Below are 26,297 nucleotides of genomic sequence, written 5' to 3' on the forward strand. Positions count from 1 at the left end.
TTCCTCGTTTTTAGCTTCTCTGTCTATAACTCATCCTTCATTTTGTTCCCCAAATGGTACTAACTTCGACTGACAAAGAGCCCCTAAAGCAGGGGTTACGGTGTTCAAGCAAGGGACGTAAACAAGTGAAGCTGCAGGGTCAGACTGTGCGTTCACTGAGTGACCGGGTAGGGACTGCTGGATGGGACGCGTTTTGTCTGAAGGGAACAGCTGTTTCTCACCTCCAAAAAAGTGTTGCCATTCAGGAGTTTGGGCCTACTAGCTCAGATCATAGGATTTTTTCACAAGAAACACAAGTCTGGGTCAATATTAAAATATAGACCCAGATATTTGTAACATCTCACTGGCCAAAGAAACATGTCTGTGTATGAATTCAGGCCATCAGTTTGCTGTTCTGGCCTCTTAGTTACTGAGTCTAAACTCCTTAGCTGGCACTCAAGAGAATTTCCACAATTGACCAACCAGCCTGAACTTCCCAATCTGGCATCTAGCTTTTTCCATTGAAGAATCCTATGCTTCCGCTAGCCTTCTCCCGTCCCTGTTCTCCACCTGGGTTCCTCTTTGCCCTCTTCCCCACCTTCCACAGACCTGTTCATCTTCAAGTCCTTTTCCTCTGTGTTATCTTCAAGATCATCCTCATGTCTAATCATCTTTTCTTCTTCAGACCACCTATAAAGCCAACTGGCAATACTGCCCATTTGTCTCTGAAACTTTTATAACTTTAAACGTCTTCATGGGTGTGGTGGTGTGGCGTTCAGGAGTTAGACAACTATGGCTTAAAATATTTGATTATAATAATTATATTTTCATCACATCACATAGATCTCTCCAATTAGATTGTACATGATACAAAGAGACGGCCTGGTATTTTCCATAGCATCTAGCACAGTCTCATATACAGAGCAGCAAGTTGTCAGTAAATATTTGTTGAGTGAATAAATGAATGAAAATAATTAACTCTTCCTACCTAAAGAGGGCACATTTTTCATTCTGATTTCATTTGAAATCAGAATTAGATTCTTCAAAGGGTCAACTGGATCCTTCCCCTTTTTAAACTACACTCAGCCTTTTAAGTATATATTTTAAGACTCAGCACTGTGCAAGCTCCTGGTTAAGATGAAGATACCTTCACAAACTGTGATTACTTTGTTTGTGTGAAAACTTTGTTCTTCCCAATGTGAAAGCAGTCTGAAAATTTTTAATTTCTATTCAATTCTCATTTCAGGCACTTAAACACTTGCTGAAATGTCCAAGCTCAGAAGACAATGCAGCAATAGAAATGGCAATTGAAACTGTAAGTTAACTCTGGAATGAAACTTTCATGAATGCTAATTATTTTTTTAACTTTTTGAGGAAATTTCCAAACATTTACAAAAGTAGACCAAACAGCGTAACAACCCCCCAGATACCCATCATCTGATTTCAACAGCTGTCCGCACATGGCCAGTCGTATTTTATTCATACCTCCACCCTCTTTCCCTATATTATTTTAAAGCAAATCACAGACATCATATCATTTCGTTTGTGGATACAAAATCTATCTCTAAAAGATAAGAACCTTTGCATTTTCTTTTAGGTGTAACTTGCATACAGTAAAATGCACGAATCTTAAATATGCAACTCAATTAGTTTTTTCAAATAAAATCTGTGTACACCTGTGTAACCCCCATCCAGATCAAGCTGGGCCCAGAAGGCCCACTGCTGCCTCCCAATCAGTGTTCCCCACCAGGGGTAACCACAATTCTGACTTCTATTCTTAAAGATTTTACATGTTTATGGATTTCATGTAAATGAAATCATACACATGTTCTCTTTTGTGTCCAATTTCTTTCAGTCAGCATTAAGTAAGCGAAAGCATCTGTGTTATCATGTGTAGCAATAGTTCATCCTTATTCATTGCTGTGTAGTATTCCACCATATGACTGTCACAATTTCTTTACCCATTATTCTGTTAATGGACATTTAGGTTGTCTCAGTTTGGGCATATTATGAATAAAGTTGCCATAATGCTGTTCATGTCTTTTTGTGTACATAAATAAGCCCTCAGTTTTATTGGGTATATATCCATGAATAGAATTATTAGGTCACAGAGCATATATATCTTCAGCAATAGTAGGTACTGCCAAACATTTTTTCAAAGTAGTTGTACCAGTTTCACTCTACCAACAATGTAAAAGAATGTAGTTGCCTCCCATCTTCACCAGCACTTAGTCTATTTCATTGTAACTATTCTGATAGATGTGCAGTGGTATCTCGTATGGTTTTAGTTCATTTTTCAAAAGAATAATGAAAGTGAGCATTTTTTCATGTGTTCATTAGCCATTCAAATATCCTCTTTTATAAGTTCTGTTCAAATCTTTTTTCTAATTTTTAATTGTATCATCTCATTCTTACTGATTTGTAGGACTGTATTATATATTCTGGATACAAGTCGTTTCATCAGATAGATGCATTGTTGTAACATGTATCAGTACTTTATTCCTCTTAAAGCCTAATAATATTTAATTGCATGTGTACACGCTGCATTTATCCATTCATCAGTTGATACACATTTGGGTTGTTTCCACTTTGGGGCTATTATGAATAATGCTGCTGTGAACATTTGTGTACAAGTTTTTGTGTGGACATGTGTTTTCATTTCTCTTGGGTATATAACTAGGAGCAGAACTGCTAGGCCACATGTTAAGTCTATGTTTAACATTTTGAGTAACTGCCAAACTGTTTCCCAAAGCAGCTACACCACTTTAAATTCCCAGCAACAATGTATTGGGATTCCAGTTTCTCCAACAATAATTTCTTCTTCTTTTTTTGCGGTACGCGGGTCTCTCACTTTTGTGGCCTCTCCCGTTGCGGAGCACAGGCTCCGGACGCGCAGGCCCAGCGGCCACAGCCCACAGGCCCAGCCGCTCCACGGCACGCGGGATCCTCCCGGACCGGGGCACGAACCCGTGTCCCCTGCATCGGCAGGCAGACTCTCAACCACTGCGCCACCAGGGAAGCCCCCCAACAATAATTTCTTGATATTGCTCCTTCGCTCTTGCTGTCACCCACACCTAGGACGCCCTCCCTCCTGCACCCCTGCCTCCTACCCAACATGCAGGACCCACTTCACACGCCACTCCCTGTAAAGTTTTCCTGAACTGTCCTCTGGATGAAATTTCACCCTCCTTGGAATCCTGTAAGTACTCTGAACCTTACTTACTGCTAAAGTTAACCCCCTTCAGATTAGTAGTTCCTCAAGGTCAAAGGCCCATCTCTTTATAGAGTGTTTAGCACATTGTGGACACTCAATATTTATTGAAACTACTGTGCAGGGGATATTAGTTTCCTTCCCATTCCTTTATCCCTTTATCTTCTTTCCACCTTGAGACACCTCCCCTGAAAAAAATAAATCACCTTTACTTGTAACATGCATTTTCTCACAGCCTGTGCACTGGTACCTGCTGATTCTCAACCAGAAGGCATAGCCCTTAATCATTTGAGAACATCTTTAAAATGTTCATGTTTCACTCACCCCACCCCCATCCTCTACACCTCAGAGTTCTGAAATACCTTCTTGGTGTGTGTGTTGGAGAAGGGGGGCAGTAATAGACCCCTAGTTGGGAATCATCACCTGAGAGAACCCACGATAGGGATGGGAAAGATGGGTCTGTACAGCATCCGACGGTTAGCTTTGTGGGGGGCCTGCTCACCTTGCAGTCAGCTTCTGCCTTCAACCCCTCTGTAAACCTTCTCTAAAAGGTCCCCACTGATCTCATCCTTGCTAAATATGGACGTCCCTTCTCAGCCTGCACCCTACCCCATGTTATGGCAGCATTTTACGCTATTACAGCGCATCTTTCTCGAACTTCTTACTCCCTTAGAACACTGCTTCTCTGCTCTCCAGGTACTCCTCAGATGGTCCCTTCTCAGCCTCCTTCTCTGGCTCCTCTCCCCATCAGTGGAAGTGTCCTCAGCATTCTGTCTCCACCCTTCTTTTTACTTTAATTCTGAGTGGCCACATCTGTTCCCTGCTGGCTCCCCTTTCCATCTATCCTAATGTCTTGGGTGTGCTCAAGTCCCTGAAATTCAAACTTAACTGGGCATCTTATATTTTTTGTTTGCTTTAGCTGGCAACACTGCCTGTTTGGCACCAGTCCAAGCCCTTTATGTGTATTAACTTATTTAACGCTTACAACAATTCTGTGAGTTAGGTATTGTTTTTATCCTCTTTGAGGTCCCAAGAGTGACCTGCTCTGGATCACACAGGTTATCTTTTGACCTCAGGCAGGCTGACCCCAAAGCCCTTGCTTTAACCATTTCTCCGTACGGGCTTCTTCACCCAAAGCCACGCACAAAAGCCATCGAGGTGATGAGCTCTACCTTCTCTTCCTTCCTTAGAGCAGTGGCGAGAGCAGAGGCAACAGATTGGTCAAAGCTTAGCTTTCCTACACCGGTGACAACCACGGTCAGTGGAGTGTGCAGAAATTCTGCAGCCTGAGAGCCTCTGTCCCCCACAGGTTCACGGCGACCTCTTCTGTGCTCAAGTCAGATGATCTCATCCTTCCTCTCCTGCACAATGAAATTCCGAACCTTTCCTTACACTTTCCCGGAGGGGTGGCAAGCTAGGCCAACATGTTGCTCTGTCCCTAATGAGTTTCCTTTCTTTTCTGGTAGCTTTTCTCACTGTATCGCTAATGTGACTGCGCTGTTCAGTGTTCCTTCTCCTTGGCTGAGCTCCAGCTGGGTTCTTGGCTCACCTCTTTTTTATAGACACAAGACTCTTAAGCCTCCTAATCTTGTCAGTAACTATTCCTACTATCTAAATCTAATACATTTCCGTCCTCCAATTTGATAAATAATTTTCCTGATCAACACGGCAGTGATTTAAGTCTGAGCTTTATGGAGATGACTCTCAAATCCAGATTTCCAGGCCAAAGTCCTCTCCAGAACTCCACCCCACATTTCCAGCTGCCTGCCCTCTTCTGGGACCCTCTGGCCATACTTTTATTTCTACTTTAAATTACATGTAGCCATATGCAGGTGCCTTTTCTCAGGGAGCTGCTGGAGATGAGGCACTTGGAGGTATATTGTATAAGGCCCAGTTCCTGTGCTCAAGATGGCATTCTCTCCATGTCACAGTCACTTAAGAAAGTTTTTATTGAAACATCCAAGAAGTACATTCTCTCTGTGTGTAAAAAAAATACCACAGTATTTTGATACGGCAACTTAGAAAAGCTATAGCTTGTAAGGATGGTTTTTATTAATGGAGACTCTACAAATGAATGAAGACATACCCTGAGCTTACATCATGTTTCAGGCACTTGATTATAGGTATTTTTACACAATTTTTAAATTTCATCTCCTCAGTAGATTATTTGTCCTCCCCCCGCCACCCCGCCGACCATGACCACCCCTTCCTAAGTTTAAGATGCTGGACTTATATTGTTTCTTTCTCTTCCTAAACAGGTTGGTCAGGCCAAAGATGAACTGCTGACCAGTCAACTGATAGACCACCTTATGGGGGAGAGTGATGGCATGCCTAAGGTACTAAAAGTGTTTTCGCCACTGAGATTCTCAAGTATCTTAGTTATGGTTTTACTTTATTCTGCCCTATTTTTATCTATTATGGCTTTTGCATCATAGATGTAAAAAATTTTCTTTCTGGGTGCAGCTTTAGGTCATCTAGACAGACCCTGCATTTTAGATATTGTGTACATTCACTCTTTGGAATTGGCATTGCCCCCTGTGAAATAGCCACGCCCTTCTGGGTAACAATCCTCACCACCCACAATTTTTCTCAAATGTTATAGAGTTTTATTCTAGGAACTATAAAAATGATTACTAAAACCATGAGTTAGCACTAATCCCTAAAAATCAGTGTACTTTGTTCATATTTCAGAAATTTGGGGACTTAATAAAAATCCTATTTACCGTAAAAATAACTCACTGAAAATATAAAATAGAAATAAATCATTAAGAACACGTTTTCGAAATAGGTGACTCTTGGATTTTGTGCAGAAGTTGGTCTTCTCTCAGTCCTAAGGAGGACAGACTCCTTTCAGAATGCCCCTAGAGCCTTTTTTTTCACTTTTGCTTTGGTGTTTTAAGGGGATCTGCTTGTGAAGGAAACTCGAGTACAGTTGACCCTTGAACGACACGGGTGTGAACTGCACAGGTCCGCTTATACACAGATTTTTTTCAATAGTAAATACTATAGTACTACCCAATCTCAGGTTGATTGAATCCGAGGATACAGAGGAACTGCAGATACAGAAGGGTGACTATAAATTAAACACTGATTTTCAACTGCGTGGAGGTCGGCGTCCCCTAACCCCAGCATTGTTCAAGGGTCAGTTGTAAGTGATTTGGATACAAGGTGCTGGAATGTCATAGCTGGAGAGGACTGTAGCCATCCTGATCCCTGAGTCCGTTTTCTGTATTTCACAGATAAAGACACTGAGACCCAGGGAGGCTAAGTTAATCTGCCAAAGGGCACAGGCCCTTAAACTGTGCCGAATCACCTCACCTTATGTCCACTTATTCTAATAATCAGCACACCAGCATCAAGTATGTGAAATTGTTTAGAGTTAACACAGAAATGGAAAATGGGCCAAAGAAAATTTTATAGGCCAGAGAAATTCATAGAGGTGTAAAAAGTTTTGAAATTCTGCGAAGTTGCTACATTGTGTAAGAGCACCTTTCCGTTTGAAGCACATGAGAGAGAACTCTATGGACTAGGGTTAGCACGCAGACTCTGAAGCCAGACCACTGTGCTTCAGATCCTGGCTCTGGAGAGGTGCTGTTGTGTTTCAGTTTCTCTTCAGTGAAATTAGTACAAAATCGCACCTTCCTCCCAGGGAGGCTATGAGGATTTAACCGAGTTATTACTTCTAAGGATACTTCGAATACTTACCTGGCACATATTAAACCCTGAATAAATACTTGATAAATAATTCTTTTTTTGTTTGTTTTCTCGCAGTACGCGGGCCTCCCACCACTGCGGCCTCTCCCATTGCGGAGCACAGGCTCCGGACGGACGCGCAGGCTCAGCGGCCATGGCCAACAGGCCCAGCCAATCCGCAGCATGTGGGATCCTCCTGGACCGGGGCATGAACCTGCGCCCCCCGCATCGGGAGGCGGACCCCCAACCACTGTGCCACCAGGGAAGCCCAATAAATAATTCTTTATTTGTTGGCTTTAAAAAAAAAAAAAAATTGGGGGCTTCCCTGGTGGCACAGTGGTTGAGAATCTGCCTGCTAATGCAGGGGACACGGGTTCGAGCCCTGGTCTGGGAGGATCCCACATGCCGCGGAGCAATTAGGCCTGTGAGCCACAACTACTGAGCCTGCGCGTCTGGAGCCTGTGCTCCACAACAAGAGAGGCCGCCATAGTGAGAGGCCTGCGCACCGCGATGAAGAGTGGCCCCCGCTTGCCACAACTAGAGAAAGCCCTCGCACAGAAACGAAGACGCAACACAGCAAAAATAAATAAATTAATTAATAAACTCCTACCCCCAACATCTTCTTTAAAAAAAAAAAAAAATTTCAACCCTCAGTTACTGGAAAGTGAACGTGATTCTAACAGAAATGCAAAATTTTAGATATTTCTCCCTTTAGCAAATGCAGAAAGTGATGTTTCTCTAACGGCTTGTATGTCAGGATGCCAAGTACCTGTTCCGCTTGTACATGGCCCTGAAGCAGTACCGAGAAGCCGCCCGGACTGCCATCATCATTGCCAGGGAAGAGCAGTCTGCAGGTAGGTCCCCAGTAGGCATGCTTTTCTCCCCAAACAAGTAGTAGAAGCCAGCTCCAGTCCCTTCTCTGTCCATTTCCAATCTAGGATTGCTTTGAGCCCAGAAGGCTAGGCGGGTGACCATTTCTGGGAAGTAAAATCATTCACCAGCACAGAACAGCCCCACTGAAGCCTTCCCACGTTCGGTGCTAGTTCCTCTCCTCCTCACAGTTCTGTCTCCTGGACGACGGCTTCTCTGACCTCTCCAGCCCACAGACCCCCCTGCACTTTCACTACCCTTTCTTTCCATCCCAGGTGTTTGGCCTTAACAATATAAAACATATTACAAGGTGGAAGACGATGTGGTATTCTTATTGACCTAGTTCTTTATAACACACAGGGACTGTTTATAGAATCTCTAGAATGGGTCTGTTCATGTCTATGCTCTGTAAATACTCATTGAACAAGTCAGAATTAGTCTGACAAGCTGATTCTTTTAGTTGTTCATAAATATGGAATACAATTTTGGAAAATATGGAATTAAATGTCATTCTTTATTACTTAGTAACTTAATAAGATGATTAACAAAATCCACCTGTAAAATGGTGGCCCATAGAAAGTCCTCAGATTTCATCCTTTGCAGTAATGTCATCTTACCACCTCTTTTCAAGGAAACTATCGGAATGCACATGACGTTCTCTTCAGCATGTATGCAGAACTTAAATCTCAGAAGATCAAAATTCCCTCTGAAATGGCCACCAACCTCATGATTCTGCACAGTTACATACTAGTGAAGGTGAGGCCCTTTGAGTGACTGGGGACACAGTCTGCCAGGTGCGCTAATCACCTGAAGGGCTTTCGTTCTGGGCACCTCTCCATTGGACTAGAGCCATTTCCTAGATCTCTGTAGCGTTAACCGAAAAAGCAAGATACAGAATTATTATACAATATGCTGCTTTTTGTGTACCCAAATATATATCTATGTTTTCACTGCAAATAAAATTAGAAATATACTTTTAAAAAAAGTCTAGGAAACATAGTTTCCTAAAGGGATCAAGGCGTGGGGCAGAGGAGGCGTGGCACCAAACCCAGTCGGGAGAAGAGGGAGAACAGGTTTCTCCATATAGTATATCTTTTTATACTGTTTTGATTTTGAAGCATATAAATGTATTACTTGGTCAAAAAAAGATTTACGGAAAACATTTTTGTTTAACCAGAGCTTCCTGAGTTTATTTATTCTAGGATAGTGGGTTTTATATAATTCCATTGTGTTTTAATACTATTTAATTTTCATCTGAATATAAAATAGATATTCAATGAGAAAATTTAGAGAATATAGAAAAGTATAATGAAAAAATAACTTGCCCCCTTTAAATCCATCACCAGATATAACAGTTGTTAACACTGTGTTGTATATATCCTCCATGTTTCTAAAATACATGTGTGCACCCTTTTTTTTTACATTAGGAATATATTTATGTCCATAAAAATCACTGGTATTTTTTAATCAGTGATTTTCAATAAAAACAAAATAGAACATGCAAAGCTAAAATACTTCTATTTATAATTTACATAAATGTTATATGTGTGTGTGTATATATATGTATATACACACACACATAGTTATATACAGACACATATCTTTGTAAAAATACAGGTAGATGCCAACTTACTTTTCCAAATTTTCATTTATGTCAAAGTACATCTTTCCATATTAATGCTAAGTCGGTTTTCAGGCCAGACCACAAGAGCTTATGCAATTTTGAAGCTTTCCAGGTTACAGCAATCACGTTATGAATGGCTTAGATCCTTATTATGGTCCATAACAGCACCGCCCAATAGAACTTTCTGCGGTGCTAGAAGTGTTCTGTATCCACTAGCCTGGCTGTGGAGCACTTGAAATACAGATAGTGCAACTGATCAACTGAACTTTAAATTTTATATAATCTTAATTTTTATTTAACTAGCCACATGTGACTAGTGGCTACCATTTTAGGCCCCATAGGTCTATAGTCCTGATTGTAAGAGAAAACTTAGAATTCCAGCTTGCACCACCAGGAGTACATTTCCCTTCGGAGCCACATGGGGTCCCTTCTCTCGTACAGAAAGGAATAGAAAGGGGGAGGGAGGACTTTCTCAGCTTCATACATCAGTGCTGGTGCCAATGTGCTGGGGCACAGAATCCAGCCTTTAGGGGTGGAGGGGAGGATAGAAACAAGTTAGTGGAAGATGGAACAAAAATAAGGATTGCTGTAAGAAGCCCTCCAGGACCAGGGCTTTCTTCCACTAAAAGCCATAGGGATGGTTCTCGAGTCTTTTTCTTTTCCTCCGGCCCCAAGAGCTGGCCCATCACTTCCACTGGACCAGACATCCTCTTCCCCTTCCACCGAAGAGCACCCGTGTGACTTCCCCTCTGCTCTAGTCTCTTATTCAAGCACCAGATATTTTCAAGATTTTTAACTGCTTGTGGTATCAAAAGGGAAACTATTAGACCTTATCAAATAAGAATTGATGTAAAAATGTCACAGCCCTCTTTGACACAAAGGACTGGAGAAAGTCAGCCACATTTCAGGGGAAATGGAGACTTGGCTTTGGTGGATGCTTCCTCCCCAGAGCTGAGACAGGGACTTTGGCTGAAGGACAGCCTGGGGCCTTTGCACATGGGTGGCTGAGCCGGGTAGTCTGAGACCCAGGGAGTCAGTGGAGGGTGACTTTAGATTCAGTTAATATTTATGAATTACATTGCAGTGCTCAGTAAATTATACCATCATCCACGTGCTTAGACCGGATGGATGTTATGCCTGGGAGTTATTCTGTACTCACCCTTCACCTTCTCACCAGATATCATCAGTTCTGACTCCTCGTCTGTCTGCTTCTCTCCATTCCCACTGCCTGCCCTCTGGACCGCCTCCTCTCACTGGACGACAGCAGTGACATTGTGGTCTGGCCCTGCCGACTCCCCAGCCTCATGTCATCCTAAGTGGACCCCCTCCTTTCATCACAGATCCCACTCGTACTTACCTAAGCTCAGGCCCCTCCAACCATCGTTGCCCCTTCCCTTACACAGGCAGCGCCCTCCTCCTGTAACAACTCATCCTTTCTCCTGCCTAACTCATAACTCAGCTTTCAGGTCTCACAACAACTTGTTAGTCCCCCCATCATGGCCAGTAAGAGATGGACCAAGGATTTGAACTCATGTTGAGTGGTCTCAGGCAAAGTAAAAAGCTGAGTGTAGAGTAGGGGTGAGGCCAGTGAGGCCAGGGGGCCAGGTAGCAGCTGCTGGAAGGAGGATAAGTAAGAGAGAAACCCCAAGTGGCATTAAAGTAAGGCTGCAAGGAGCCCGTGACCACCCGTTCAGGGTCACAATCAAGGAGTTGTTTATTTGGGTGAATGAAACATGGATTAGGGTTAATCAAAGTCTCTAAGAAGAGTAAAATTTATCATTTATTTCAGATTCACGTTAAAAATGGAGATCATATGAAAGGGGCACGTATGCTTATCCGGGTGGCCAACAACATCAGCAAATTTCCGTCACGTGAGTACTGAGAGGAGCCTGTTGTCCCCATGTCTGCCCGACTGTAGCACGCCAAGATCATCCTCACGGACTCTGCCAGCCGCTCTTCTCTATACGTAGTATAACTCATTTAATCCTCACAGCAACCCCATGAAGTGGTGTAACCGGCGTCCGTCCCCAAGACCACCCCCAGGCGTGAAAATTCACGAGGGGGATTCACATAACTCAACATACAGTAGTGCTAAAGCTAAGATTTATTACAGGGAAAGGATACAAAGCAAAATCGGCAGAGGGGAAAGGTGCAGGGGGTGGGGGGCCGGAGGTCAGGGGCAAGCGTCCACAGCCCCCCTGCCACCACTCCCCCCCGCCCCAGTAAAGTCGCACTGGACACACTCAGCACCTCCAGGCAGCACGTGGAAGGTGGTGTCTACCAGGGTGCTTGTGAGAGACTTGGTACCCAGGGGTGGTCTTGGGGAGCTGGCCACGTCAGCACCCCGTGCTTAGCATGTACTAAATTTTCAGACTCCCAGAAAGCAGGTGTTCCGCATAAACCCTATTGTTTGTACAAAAAGGTCAGGCACAGGCAGCCACTCTTCCCAGTTCTGGAAATGGCAGGAACTCTCCCAAAATCCAAGTTCCCAGATACCAGTTTCAGGCAGATCCTTCTAAGGAATACAGTCTCAAGATTGCACACAAGTGGCCTATTGTTATTTTCCCTATTTTACAGATAAGCAAACTGGGGCAAAAGAAGTGAGGTAACACTTGCCCAAGACCATACTGTCAGCCAGCAAGTCTGACTCTGTGTTCTCAACCACTGTAGACCATTGCCTCTGAAAAAGGTCCCAGTATTCTAAAAGACTTGTCATTATAACATTTTTCAGTGATTAGATTTTGTCACATTCCATGACGGGGTCAACAAACGTTTGCTGTAAAGGGGCAGATGTCGAATGTTCGGGGCTTTTGTGGGCCACGTGGTCTCTGTTGCAACTATTCAACTCTGCCGTTTTGGCGTGACCCATATATAAATGGATGAGCGTGGCTGTGTTCCAACAGAACTTTATTCTTTTGGACACTAAAATTTGAACCTCATAAACCTTTCACATGTCGCAAAATATTCTTCTCCTTTTGATTTCTTTTCCAGTCGTTTAAAAATGTAAAAGTCTTTCTTAGCAAATGGGCCATACAGAAACAGAGGGCCAGATTTAGCTCACAGGTCATAATTCACCAACCCCTGTTCTCTAAATGTGTTCTTTTTTGTTACATAAAAAAGACTAAAATAATTGTACACCATGCTGGCAACGGGTGTGATAGGACAGGCATTCTCATGACTGCTGGCGGGATGGAATGGACATTGTTGTGGCCTTTCTAGAAAGCGGTTTGGCAATTTGTGCTAGGAGTATTTGTTCTTTAAAGTCACGTTCTTTGAGCCAGTGATTTGACTTTTAGGTATCTGTCCTGAAGAAACAGGTGCACGCAGAGAGGTTAGTGCATGAAATTGTTAATCTCCCCACCCATTCATCAGCAGTCCTGTCAAATGCAAAACTCTCTCAGAGGCGGGGAAGGACGCACGCAAAAGGTTTACCTCAAGGGAGTGTGGGTCCTGGTGTTACAGGCAAAACACAGTATAATCAGGGGAAAGACATTGTGGTGAGCAGTTACCTGACTCCACTGCCGTGCCCTTTCCACGTTAAACAGTCCACTTCTGGTTCTTTGTCAAAAAAAGCAAATTTAGAGAGGTGCAATCCTGGCATCACGCCAGTAGAGGCAACGTGCTCTTTCTGCTCCTCCGTTTGCATTGCAGACATCGTGCCGATCCTGACGTCTACCGTGATCGAGTGTCACAGGGCCGGCCTGAAGAACTCTGCCTTCAGCTTTGCAGCCATGTTGATGAGGCCCGAGTACCGCAACAAGATAGATGTCAAATACAAAAAGAAGATCGAGGCAATGGTCAGGTAGGCGGCTGTTTCTACCATCTAATCGCATTTGACAAGCGTATCTTTCAGAACGCAGCTGCTATTATGTGGGCTCAACAAGAACACAGATTGGGGGTAGCAATTAGGATTGTACTCAGCTACCAGCACCTGGAAACCCAATGATGGCTTTATCTGATTTATGTGACTCACGCACAAGGCATCGTAGCCCAGGGCTGGTGGTGCCGTGTCCCGATGTCACCAAGGACCGATCCCTCTGCCTTTTGGCTTTACCATCCAGAGCACACAGGTTTCCTCCTCATGGCTGCACAGTGGTGGTTGTCATGGTGGGGTGACATCATGTACCCCATTCAACGCAGAAAGAAGGAGGGAAATTAAAAGATGAAAAGGTCTTTTGCCTTTTTAGTTAGGAAGGACACCACCCCCAGGACTTGCATTTACATCTCACTACTCAGCCGCGTGGATTCCTCTAGCTGAAAAGCATACTGCTGAGTGAAAACCACGTTCTCTTGGCAAGGAAGAAGGAAAAGATGGCTATTAGGGAGGCAGCGAACAGCGTGTCTGCCACAAAGAGTGGGTATTTCTCAGTGTAAGAAACTCGGTAATGATACTGCCTATTGCCAAGAGACTTCATTTCAAAATCCTGTGTCGCTCCAAAGGCACATAAGGCATATCCTCACTTCAGAAAGCCTAGTTTTCAACAGGAAAACTAGGAGAAAGCAGCACTCATCTTTACAAAAGGAAAAATTACCTGCAATCCTGTAGTAGTTCTGTACTACCACTTGTTCATAGCGATGACATCTGGGGTACCTGTTAGTCCCATTTTGACCAGGGAACTCAGGTGTACCTGAATCTTGACCCAGAACTCTCTCATCTCAGCCAAGGGAGATGGCTGCACCAGTAATGGCAAAGGGAAGCAAATACTACTTATTGTTAGCTGGGCTCATGGCAGAGAACTCTAACCTGGATAGGGGCTACACGGAACACTCCCTTTTTTTTTTTCAAAGCTGATAAGCCTAAGTAGCTTCAGACCAAATCAGTCTGACCCAACACACCTGCCATCAGGAAGAGTGAGGTGGGGAGAAAAAGCTAGAGCACAATTATCCCCCCGTTTCGTGCCACACCAGTCTAGGTGCCAGCTTGAAGAGGCACTGGTTATTCTCTCCCCGCGCAAGAGTACTCTTAGCTATGAGGTCTAATACGGTATCTGCTGGCTGCATGTGGCTATTTAAATTTAAATTAATTAAAAGTGAATAAACTGTAAGACTTGGCTCCTCACACTGCCCAAGTGCTCTGAGCCCCACGTGGCTCACGGCCGCCGTACTGGAGAGCGCAGAATTAGAGCAGTGCCACTGCCGCAGAAGGTTGTGCCGTACAGCCCTGGACAGCCTTCACGACTTCAGTACACAAAGGGAAAGACAGAGGCAGCAAGCTCACTACTGCAGTGGCAAGGAAGACACGAGACAGCCAGACCCACCCGTGTCCTCTCCCACGTAATGTGCTGTGAACTCGAGCTCCCAGAGGTGGCCGTGGAGTGCTAGCCTGAGCAGTCCTCGTTCCTCTCCCTCCTCCGTGGGCTGGAGCCTGTATCTCTAGTCTCAGAGTCTGACTACGAAGAAGTAGGTGCATTTCATGTGATTCTTCCTCACAGGAGACCCGATACCTCCGAGACAGAAGAGGCCACAACCCCATGTCCATTCTGCGAATTTCTTCTCCCAGAGTGTGAACTCCTCTGTCCTGGATGTAAAAATAACATCCCATATTGCATTGCAACAGTAAGTTTCTTTCTTTGCATATATATCTATAGCCCATTTGAATACTTGTTGTGTGTCAGTACTTTCTTCACTTCTGAAATAATCTTATCCCTCAAATTTCCTGCAACATTTAGCACACAATTTCATGGTCAACAAAGTTGAAAGTTATATTCAAGGCACATAATAACCTAAGTGAGTATCAGGAAGGCACTGTGGGGCAGGAGAGCACACACTTGGGGATCAGATGGTCCTAGGCTTAGATCATCTTTCTGCCACTTACTGGTTGCATAACCTGGTGCGATTTGCTTTTACCTTGCTAGGTCCATCAGTTAACGGTACCTGCCTATTGAGGTAAACTGCAGGTTGACGAGAGGACATGTTTAAAGCCTTAGTACAATTCCCGGCATGCTGTAGCACTTAATAAGTGATGGCTTTTATTGTACACTTTAATATTAAGACCTATTATTAGAAAATTTTTAAATATCAGATTATTTGTTCATCACTAGGCTAACGTAAGCTTTATTTTAAAGGAAAATAAATCTAGGTAGTGTCACAATATTGACGATTATTCTCTTTATACGTGAATCTGATAAATTTGACTTTAGTCCTGATGCCATTTCTAATTACCCACCAATGTGAAATATCAATAATTTCATAATTTAGAGGTCTGTCTGGCTTTTAACTGTAACCACGTATTATAATTGAATAACGGGGGGAGTTTTAAAAATAAAGATGAATTTTATTCTTCAACGTACTGTTTCCAGGGTCGACATATGTTAAAGGATGATTGGACGGTGTGTCCACATTGCGACTTCCCTGCACTGTTTTCAGAATTCAAGATGTAAGTGCGCGTCATTTCACTCAGCCATACAGATTTATCGAATAATAGGCCTTTTATTCAACCACTTTTATACTGAGGTCTCTTTATTTGTTCATGTTCTTAAAAATCTCTAAAGACTCAAATTGTCTTCTTGGAAGAACCTTCTGTGATCTTTGAGAACATTTTCCTTAAAGGGGATTTTGCATGAGACTGAATATTCCTAATTCTTAAGTCTCATGATGAACGTGTACTAAGAAGTAGAAAGGAACAGTTGGTTTTCACATCACAATAACCCAAAAGTAAAGGAATATTTAATCTACTCTGTTTTTCCCTCTCCAAACAGCATGTTAAACACTGAAAGCACATGTCCTATGTGCTCAGAAAGATTAAACTTTGCTCAGCTGAAAAAAATCTCAGACTGTACCCAGTACCTGCGGACAGAAGTGGAGCAGTGAGTGGCATGTGCAGGTAAGTCAGACCATCCACTTACCTTCCCAGGGCACGAGATCCACGGGGTGGACACAGCTTTACAGTGTGTTTTGCCATTGGCTCCTTTTTGTGTATCATGTAACTTGTCAGATTTGAACGAACAAAACTTGTCAGATTTGAAACAAACCTTTGATGTACTTTAAAAAAAAAGCTAAAACACAGGTTGTACAGTCTCCATGGTGACAAAGGTTATTTGGCCAAGCAGCATCATGGATTCCAACCAAAACGTATAATATCAAATCACATGGGCTTCTTTTTAACCAGTCCACTAAAACTGTAGCTAGCTATTAACAGTGGGGTTTTTGAGTTCTATAATTCAGGAGAACATATTGTAAAAATTTTTGCTTCCAGAGGCTTGAAAAATCCCCATTTCTTTTTCTTTCCAAGTGTCATTTTTGTTGCATGGAAGCAGCACAATACCCCTTCCACTCTCACTCCATTGGCAACAGTTTACTCATAGGGCCACACATACTGCAAGGGCGGGCAGGAAAACGGAGTCTCCAGGTGGAAAGCCAAAAGCCCCTGCCAGAAACTCTTTAAGATTCTTTAATTAAAAGGAAAAAGTAAGATTAGTCCCTGACACAGCACTAAACATAGTTAAAACGGAACCCTAGGTTTTCACACGAAACCTGTTCTTGCAATCTTCACTCCATCAGTAAACAGCAGCTCCATCCTACCATCTGATCAGGATGGAAACGTGGACACCAACAATCCCCCAGTCCATGGGCAAGTCCTCTCAGTCCCCCTCCAGTGTATCTGGTTCCCTTCCTCAGGGGGACTTTTTATTGCACCTGCAAAAATAAAGAGCCTAAAAGACTCGACATGAACTGCCCCAGCCTCCTCCTCTGCTCCCTATGCTGCAGCCCCACTGGCCTCTTGGCTGTTCCTTGGACTCCAAACTGCTTTCTGTAGCACATGCAGTCTCTCACATTCCTGCCAGCAGCACCCAAGGGTTCTAGTTTTCCCATATCCTCACCAACACTTGCTGTTGTCTGCATGCTTGATTATAACCATCCTAGTAGGTGTGAAGTAGTATCGCATTGTGGTTTTGATGTGCATTTCCCTAATGGTAACGATGTTGAGCATCTTTTCACGTGCTTGTCGGCCATTTGTATATCTTCTTTATAGAACTGTCTTCAAGTCCTTTACCCATTTTTTTCACTGGGTATTTTGTCTTTTTATCGAGTTGTAAGAATCCTTAATATATTCTAGGTACAAGTCCTCTATCAGATACATGACGTTCAAATATCCTATACTGTGGAAGTATTTTTTTACTTTCTTCATAGCATCCTTTGATGTACAAAAGTTTTTATTATTTTGATGAAGTCCAATTTATTTTTTTTCCTTTGCCCGCTTGTGTTCTTGGTGTTCATGTCTAAGAAACCACTGCTTAACCCAGCGTCACAAAGATTGACACTTACGTTTCATTCTAAGAGTTCTATAGTTGCTGCTCTTATACTTAATGTCTTTGATCCATTTAATTTTTGTGTATGATGTGAGGCAGGAACCCAATTTCCTTTTGTGTGTGGATGACCAGGTGTCTCAGCACCATTGATTGAAAAGACTGTTCCTTTCCTATTATTACTGGGTATTGTCTTATTATTATTGTTATAAAGGCTATTTGTATATTCTAGATCTAAATCTTAGTCAGATTTATTTTGCCGATATTTTCTCCCACTCTGTGGCTTCCCACTTCTTTTTCTTAATGGTCTTTTTTTTTGGAATATAGTTGATTTAGCAATACAATGTTGTGTTTGTTTCAGGTGTACAGCAAAGTGAATCAGTTATACATATGTCTTAATGGTCTTTTGATGAGCAGATTTTTATTCCGATGAATTATAATTTATCAGTGTTTCATTTTATTATTACTTTCTGTGTCTAAGAAAATTTTTGCCTCCTCAAAAGTCAGGAGCATATTCACCTATGTTTTCTTCTAGAAGCTCTGGGTCTGTGATCCATCTTGAAGTTATTTTTGTTTACAGTATGAGGTGGGGATTGAGATTCTTTTCCCTCTCAAGTAGATATCCAGTCTTCCAACACCATTTGTTGAAAAGTCTTTCCTTTCCTCATTGAACTTGCTTTCATGCCTTTGTTGAAAATCAGCTGGGTTTTAAATATGGGTCTACTTCTGGACCCTCTCTTCTTTTCCATTGCTCTATTTGTCCCCTATTTTTATACTATACTGTCTTCATTACTGTGACGTTATAGTGTATCTTAAAGCCAGGTATTGTGGATCCTACAACTTTGTCATTTTTTTCCAAGATTTTTTTTTTTTCCCCCCGGTACGCGGGCCTCTCACTGTCGTGGCCTCTCCCGTTGTGGAGCACAGGCTCCGGACGCGCAGGCCCAGTGGCCATGGCTCATGAGCCCAGCCGATCCGTGGCATGTGGGATCTTCCCGGACCGGCACACAAACCTGTGTCCCCTGCATCAGCAGGTGGACTCTCAACCACTGCGCCACTAGGGAAGCCCCCACCAAGGCTGTTTTGACTACTCTTACTTCTCTCCATTTCTCTCTAAAATTTTAGAATCAGCTTGTCAAATTCTGTTTTAAAATCTTACTGAAATTACTATTGGGATATGTTTATTTTTCTGTTGCCACATAATATCACATATTTAGCATCTTAAAACAATATACATTTAATATTTCACAACTTTTTTTGAGGTATAATTATCACCTTGTATTAGTTTTAGGTGTACAACATGATTTGATATATGTTTATACTGTGAAATGATTACCACAGTAATTTAGTTAACATCCATCACCACACAGTTACAATTTTTTTTTTAATTGAGAACTTTTAACACCTATTCTCTTAGCAACTTCCAAGTATACAGCGTTGTTAACTATGATCGCCATGCTGTATATTACATCCCCAGGACTTACTTGTAACTGGAATTTTATACCTATCAACCACCTTCATTCTGCCCGCCCCCACCCTCTGGCAACCAACAAATTGTTCTGTATCTATGAGTTCAGTGGGGGTTTTTTAAAAATTAAACATGTGAGATCATACAGTATCTGTCTTTCTCTTATTTCATTTAGCAAAATGTCCTCAAGGTCCATCCATGTTGTTGCAAATGGCAGTATTTCCTTCTTCTTTATATGTATATACACATGTATACATATGTACCACATATTCTTTATCCAGTGCCATTTTCTTTATCCAGTATTAGTGGACACTTAGGTCATTTCCATGTCTTGGCTATTGTAAATAATGCTGTAATGAACACTGGGGTGCAGATACCTTTTCAAGATAGTGGTTTTGTTTCCTTCAGATAAATACACAGAAGTAGAATTGCTGGAACATATGGTAGTTCTATTTTTAACTTTTTGAGGAATCTCTGTAGTGTTTTCCATAATGGCTGCATCAATTTACATGCCCACCAACAGTGCACGATGGATACCTTTTCTCCATATCCTTGCCAAGACTTGTTATTTCTTGTCATTTTGACAGTTGCCACTCTAACAGGTGTGAGGTGATATCTCATCGTGGTTTTGATCTGCATTTCCCTGATATGTGATGCTGAGCACCTTTTCATTTACGTGTTGACCATATGTATGTTTTCTTTGGAAAAATGTCTATTCAGAGCGTTTGCCCACTTTTTTGATTGGATTTTTTTTTCTATTGAGTTGTATGAGTTCTTTATATATTTTGTATATTAACCCAAATTATCAGATATATGATTTGCAAATATTTCTCCCATTCCATAGGTTGCCTTTTCATTTTGTTGATGGAAACTTTTTAGATTGATGTAGTCTTGTTTATATTTGCTTTGTTGCCTTTGCTTTTGGTGTCACATACAAAAATACATTGCCAAGACCAATGTCAAGGAGCTTACTCCCTATGGTTTCGTCTAAGAGTTTTATGTTGTCAGGCCTTATGTTCAAGACTTTAATCCATTTTGAGTTAATTTTTGTGTATGGTGTAAGATAGTGATCCAGTTTCATTCTTTTGCATGTGGCTGTCCAGTTTCCCCAATACCATTTATTTAAGAGACTGCCTTTCCCCGTTGTATATTCTTGGCTTCTTTGTCATAAATTGACCATATATGCACAGGTTTATTTCTGGGCTCTCTATTCTGTTCCATTAATCTGTGTGTCGGTTTTTATACCGATACCATACTGTTTTGATTACTATAGCTGCATAATATAGTTTGAAATCAGGAAGTGTGGTGCTTCCAGCTTTGTTCTTTCTCAACATTGCTTTTTGGCTGTCCAGTGTCTTTGTCATTCCATATAAACATGAGGATTGTTTGTTCTATTTCTGTGAAAAATGCCATTGGAAATTGATAGGAATTGCATTGAATCTGTAGATTGCTTTGGGTAGTGTGGACACTATAACAATATTAATTCTTCCAATTCATAAGCATAGAAAATCTTTCCATTTATTTATATCTTCAGTTTCTTTCATCAGTGTCTTATAATTTTTCAGTGCACAAGTCTTTCACCTCCTTGGTTAAATTCATTCCTAGGTATTGTATTCTTTTTGATGCAATTGTAAATAAGATTGTTTTCTTAATTTCTTTCTGATAGTTGATTATTAGATACAACAGATTTTTGTATATTGATTTTGTATCCTGCAATTTTGCTGAATTTATTATTCTAACAGCTTTTTTGGTGGTCTTCAGGGTTCCCTATATATAATATGTCATCTGCAAATAGTGACAGTTTAACTTATTCCTTTCCTATCTGAATGCCTTTTATTTCTTTTTCTTGCCTAAAGGCAAGAGTGACATCCTTGTCTTATTCCTGATCTTTGAGGAAAAGCTTTCAGCTTTTCACCATTGAGTGTGATAGCTGTGGGTCTGTCCTATATGGCCTTTATGATGTTGAGGTATGTACCCATTTTTGTGAAAGTTTTTATCATGAGCAGATGTTGAATTTTGTCAGATGCTTTTTCTGTATCAAGATGATCATATGATTTTTATCCTTCATTTTGTTAATGTGGTGTATCATCTTGATTTTCTGGATGTTGGACTATCCTTGCATTCCTCCAATAAATCCCACTTGATTGTGGTGTGTGATTCCTTTAATGTATTATTGAATTCAGTTTGCTAATATTTTGTTGAGGGTTTTTGCAACTATGTTCATCAGAGATATTGGCCTGTAATTTTCTTTCTTGTAGTTCCTTTGTCTGGTTTTGGTATCAGAGTAATGCTGGCCTCATGGAATGAGTTTGGAAGTGTTTCCTCTTCTATTTTTTGGAAAAGTTTGAGAATTGGTATTAACCAGTGAAGCCATCTGGTCCTGGATTTTTGTTTGTCAGGTTGTTTTTGATTACTGATTCAATCTCCTTGATAGTAATTGGTCTAATTTTCTATTTCTTCATGATTCAGTATTAGAAGGTTGTATGTTTCTAGCAATTTATCCATTTCTTCTAGGTTGTCCATTTTGCTGGCATTATAGTATTTCATAGTAGTCTCTTTTGTATTTCTGTGGTATCGAATGTAGTATCTCCCCTTTCATTTCTGATTTTGAGTCCCCTATTTTTCTTGGTGATTCTAGCTAAAGGTTTGTCTATTTATCTATCTTTTGGGCAAAAAAAAAAAAAAAAAATAGCTATTAGCTTCATTGAACTTTTCTATTGTCTTTTTAGTCTCCATTTCATTTATTTCTGCTCTTTGAGATTTCCTTCCTTCTACTAACTTTGGGCTTAGCTTGTTCTTTTTCTAGTTCCTTAAGGTGTGAAGTTAGGCTATTTGAGATCTTGCTTGTTTCTTAATGCAGGTGTTTATTGTTATGAGCTTCCTTCTTAGAAGCTGTTTTTGTTGCATCCCATAAGATTTGGTATGCTGTATAGCTGTCCCTCAGTATTCGTGGGGGATTGGTTCCAGGATCCCTAGTGGATACCAACATCCACGGATGCTCAAGTCCTTTATATATAATGGTGTAGTATTTGAATATAACCTATGCACATCTTCCCGTATACTTTAAATCATCTCTAGATTACTTATATTACTTAATGTAAATGCTATGTAAGTAGTTGCCAACATGTAGCAAATTCAAGTTTTGCTTTTTGGAACTTTCTGGTACTTTTTTTTTTTTCCTGAATCTTTTGACCCATGGTTGGTTGGATCTGTGGATATGGAACCCACAGATATGGAGGGCCAACTCTATTTCCATTTTCATGTCTCAGGTATTTTATTTCTCTTTTGATTTCTTCTTTGACCCAGCAGTTGTTGAGCAACATGTTTGAATGTCCATGTATTTGTAAATTTTCCAGTTTTCTTCTTGTAACTGATTTGTAGTTTCATACTTTTGTGGTCAGAAAACATGCTTGATATGATTTCAGTCTTCTAAATTTATTAGGACTTGTTTTGTGGCCTTACATATGATCTATCCTGGAGAAATGTTCCATGTGTGCTTGAGAAGAATGTGTATTCTCCTGCTTTGGGATGGAATGTTCTGTAAATGCGTTAAGTCCATCTGGTCTAACATGTCATTTAAGACCAATGTTTCCTTATTGGTTTTCTGGCAAATGAGAATCTGTTCACTGATGAAAGTGGGGTAATGACGTCCCCTCCTATTATTGTATTGCTCTTTCTCCCTTTAGATATGTTAATATTTGCTTATATTTAGGTGCTGCTAATGTAAATAATAAATATCTACAAATGTTATATCCTCTTGTGGACTGATGCCTTTATCATTATATAATGGCTCTTTGTCCCTTCTTACAGTCTCTGTTTTAAAATCTATTTTGTCTAAGTATAGCTACTCCAGCTTTCTTTTGGTTTCCATTAGCATGGAATATCTTTTTCCATTCTTTCACTTTCGGTCTGTGTGTCCTTAAAGCTGAGTGAGTCTCTTGCAGGCAGCATATAGATGGGTCTTGGTTTTTATCCATTCTGTCTTTTGATCAGAGAATTTATAAATTATATTTAAAGTAGTTATTGATAGATAGATAGGGACTTGCTGCCATTTTGTTCATTGTTTTCTGGCTGTTTTGTAATTCCTTTGTTCCTTCTTTTCTTGATCCTTTTTCTCCTTTTGTGATCTGACAATTTTCTGTAGTCATATGCTTAGATTCCTTTTTGTCTACCATAGGTTTCGCTTTGTGGATACCATGAGACTTACATAAAATACAACAGTCTGTTTGAAGTTGATAACAACTTAAGTTCAAATGCATTTTTACTCTCACCATCCACATTGTTTGTGATGTCACAATTTATATATTTTTATCTTGTGTATCCATTAACAAATTATTTTTACTATTTTGTCTTTTAACTTTCACACTAGGTTTATAAGTACTTACCGTTACATTAGATTATTCTGAATTTATATATTTACCTTTGAGATTTATAATTTCATATATTTTCATATTATTAATGAGTGTCCTTGTGTTTCGGCTTAAAGAAGTCCCTTTAACATTTCTTGTAAGGCCCGTCTAGTGGTGATGAACCTCTAGCTTTTCCTTGCCTGGAAAACTTCCTCGCTCCTTCAGTTTTGAAGGATGGCTTTCCCAGGTAGAATATTCTCGGTTGGCAGTTTTATTCTTTCAGCACTTTGACTATATCAGGCCACTCTCTTCTAGCCTGCAAAGTTGCTGCCAAAAGAATCTGCTGACAGTCTTATTGGGGGGGGGGGGGGGGCGGTTTCCCCTGTACATAAGTTGTTTTCTTTTGCTGCTTTTTAAATTGTCTTCTTGTCTTTAACTTCTGGAAGTTTAATTATAACTTGTCTTGGTATGGGCCTCTTTGGGTTGAGTTGCTGAGCACTAACTAACTATGCACTTTCTCATTCTTCTCAGTAAGGTGGCTGTTGTCATCATCCTCACTTTATAACAGAGGTTCAGCAGCTTGCCCATGCAGTTCTAGTCAGTTGAAAAGCCAGGACTGACACTCGATTACAGACTGGGAATTTCTTACTTGAACGTACTGATCCTGCTCCACATTCCAGAAATGAGCAAAAAAATCTTCTTTATTATGCTTGGCTTTATTACTAAATGCTAGTAGTTACTTGAAACCCTTCTAAAAGCATATGGGGTTTTGTTTTTTATTTTTTTGTCCTTTCTAGGTATTATGGTCCTGAGAAGATACCATTTTTCCACAGGAGGCTGTGTTTCTACCCCTGGCAGATTTCAAGATGGTCCTTCCCGAATACAGAAAAAAGAAGGTCACCTCTCCAGGTCACCACTTTCAACTTCTGCAGAGTGGGAAACAGTGACATAGAACATGCTGTTCATACTTTGTATATTTCCTCTTCTGAGTCTTACATATTCTATGCTCTAGACTGTTAATAGTAACCTATGACATAACTGTAAATATTCAGCATTTTGATATCTTTTCTATTTTGAAATACCTCCTTTAAAATAAACTTATTGATTAGATATTTGTAATGTTTTCCCAGATTTAAAGACAGCAAAAGAAATAAAGGAAGGTAGCTTTAAACCATACTGTGAAGTTTGGGCAGCACAGATATTAACAGTGTTGGAAAGTTTGAAGTGAGAGGCTTACAAAAACCAAGGCTATTTAGCAGAAAGAATCAGTCTGAGAATAAAAACGTCAAAAATCAGTAAAATCAGCATTTTTAAAGAATGAAACTATAAGCTCATGTTTCTTGAGTCATTATGCTACATAGTATGGAATTCCTGTCACAGAATTAAATCATTTGACTTCCCCTGAAGACGTACATTATTCAGAATCTTCCCCAAGGTGGGTGGAGGGTTCCTTTCCCATGTCACACACACCCAATACCATACATATCAGTATATGCTTCCTTGCTATCCAAAGCCAAAGTATCAAAGTCTGAGCAGCTGACAGAATCATGTAGCCTAACTCTGAATGTATCAGATGATATGATTTTACAGTACAGCCACCAGCATTCTGAGCATTACAGAGGTATCTACGAGCCTAGGGTAGAACCCAAAGTGCCAATAAAGTTTTACAGCATCCAGGTATCCATATGCATGCCTCCAGCTTTATGCTTTTCCTTCCCAAAGGCTGGCTAGAGGCTCTGGCCTTCCTAAGTGATACAAGTCATTATCATTAACCCCACCCGTGGTCCCTTTGTCTTGTGTTATCACTTGAGGGATGTTGTAAGGTTACAGGAATAATAAGAGCCATAGGCACTTGGGATCTGTAAGGGTAAGCACATTATATTTTGGGAGTTAGTTATGGGCCTCAGACATTCACTAATGAGCATAATTGTACCAGAACTTATTTAGGAAGATACTCCTCCTAGTACACATAACTATGTGCTCCTTATTAACAACTTCAAGAGGCCCAATAATGTTGCTGTAAATAATACACTGACAAAACTTAAAAAATGAAGGATGAAGTAGTATTAGTAATAAAGTAGTAGTTTGTTATAGACTACCAAATGGCCAAGACTCAATGGATCGCAAAGAAAGCAAGTATACAGTTTTATGCTGCAAGGATGATGTGTGGCATCCAGTGGCTCCAATAAGGATTTACTGGTTGCTCCAAATCATAATGAACAAGTAAAGGACACTATCTGTTGTTCTGGCTGCAAGGAGATAATAGTCCCTTTCCTGGAAAGCACAGAGCAAGTAGGCAGATATGACTTGCATATCAAAAAGCAATAGAAATGGAAAAATATGCATAAGAAATTTATGCTCACCCCGCTGGTGAGGTGAGGCAGTCGTCAATCAAGAAAATCTTCACTGGGCTTCCCTGGTGGTGCAGTGGTTGAGAATCTGCCTGCTAATGCAGAGGACACAGGTTCAAGCCCTGGTCTGCGAGGATCCCATATGCCGCGAAGCATCTGGGCCCGTGAGCCACAACTACTGAGCCTGTGCGTCTGGAACGTGTGCTCCGCAACAAGAAAGGCCGCGATCGTGAGAGGCCTGCGCACTGCGATGAAGAGCGGCCGCCGCTTGCCATAACTAGAGAAAGCCCTCGCACAGAAACGAAGACCCAACACAGCAAAAATTGATTAATTAATTAAAAAGAAAATCTTCACTGAAGCAGAAGTTTCAAGCAGGGCTTTTAACAAAGAGAGGGACGTGGTTTAGTAGGCAAAGGCTTAAGGCAATATTTTATTCCCATAATGAACTTAATCTACATGAAAGACATTTTTCACACTGGTAAATACATTTTAAATGTCTCAAGAAC

General features: G+C 41.1%; 1 protein-coding gene across 6 annotated transcripts in view; it reads left to right on the forward strand.

Moving 5' to 3' along the window:
- WDR19 (WD repeat domain 19) overlaps positions 1–24,552 on the forward strand; it is an 83,923-nt gene extending 59,371 nt beyond the window's left edge. For all 6 annotated transcript variants that reach the window (XM_032632776.1, XM_032632775.1, XM_032632780.1 and 3 more), the window contains 10 exons: positions 1,226–1,294; positions 5,449–5,526; positions 7,641–7,737; positions 8,385–8,509; positions 11,167–11,248; positions 13,029–13,179; positions 14,810–14,933; positions 15,677–15,753; positions 16,076–16,200; positions 24,238–24,552. In XM_032632776.1, the coding sequence (XP_032488667.1) occupies positions 1,226–1,294; positions 5,449–5,526; positions 7,641–7,737; positions 8,385–8,509; positions 11,167–11,248; positions 13,029–13,179; positions 14,810–14,933; positions 15,677–15,753; positions 16,076–16,187 (915 nt within the window). In that variant the 3' untranslated portion in view covers positions 16,188–16,200; positions 24,238–24,552. The remainder of the gene's footprint in view (positions 1–1,225; positions 1,295–5,448; positions 5,527–7,640; positions 7,738–8,384; positions 8,510–11,166; positions 11,249–13,028; positions 13,180–14,809; positions 14,934–15,676; positions 15,754–16,075; positions 16,201–24,237) is intronic.
- The last annotated feature ends 1,745 nt before the right edge of the window (positions 24,553–26,297 follow it).

The sequence above is a fragment of the Phocoena sinus genome, chromosome 5 (genome assembly GCF_008692025.1).
Source record: "Phocoena sinus isolate mPhoSin1 chromosome 5, mPhoSin1.pri, whole genome shotgun sequence".
NCBI classification, from domain to species: Eukaryota; Metazoa; Chordata; class Mammalia; order Artiodactyla; family Phocoenidae; genus Phocoena; species Phocoena sinus.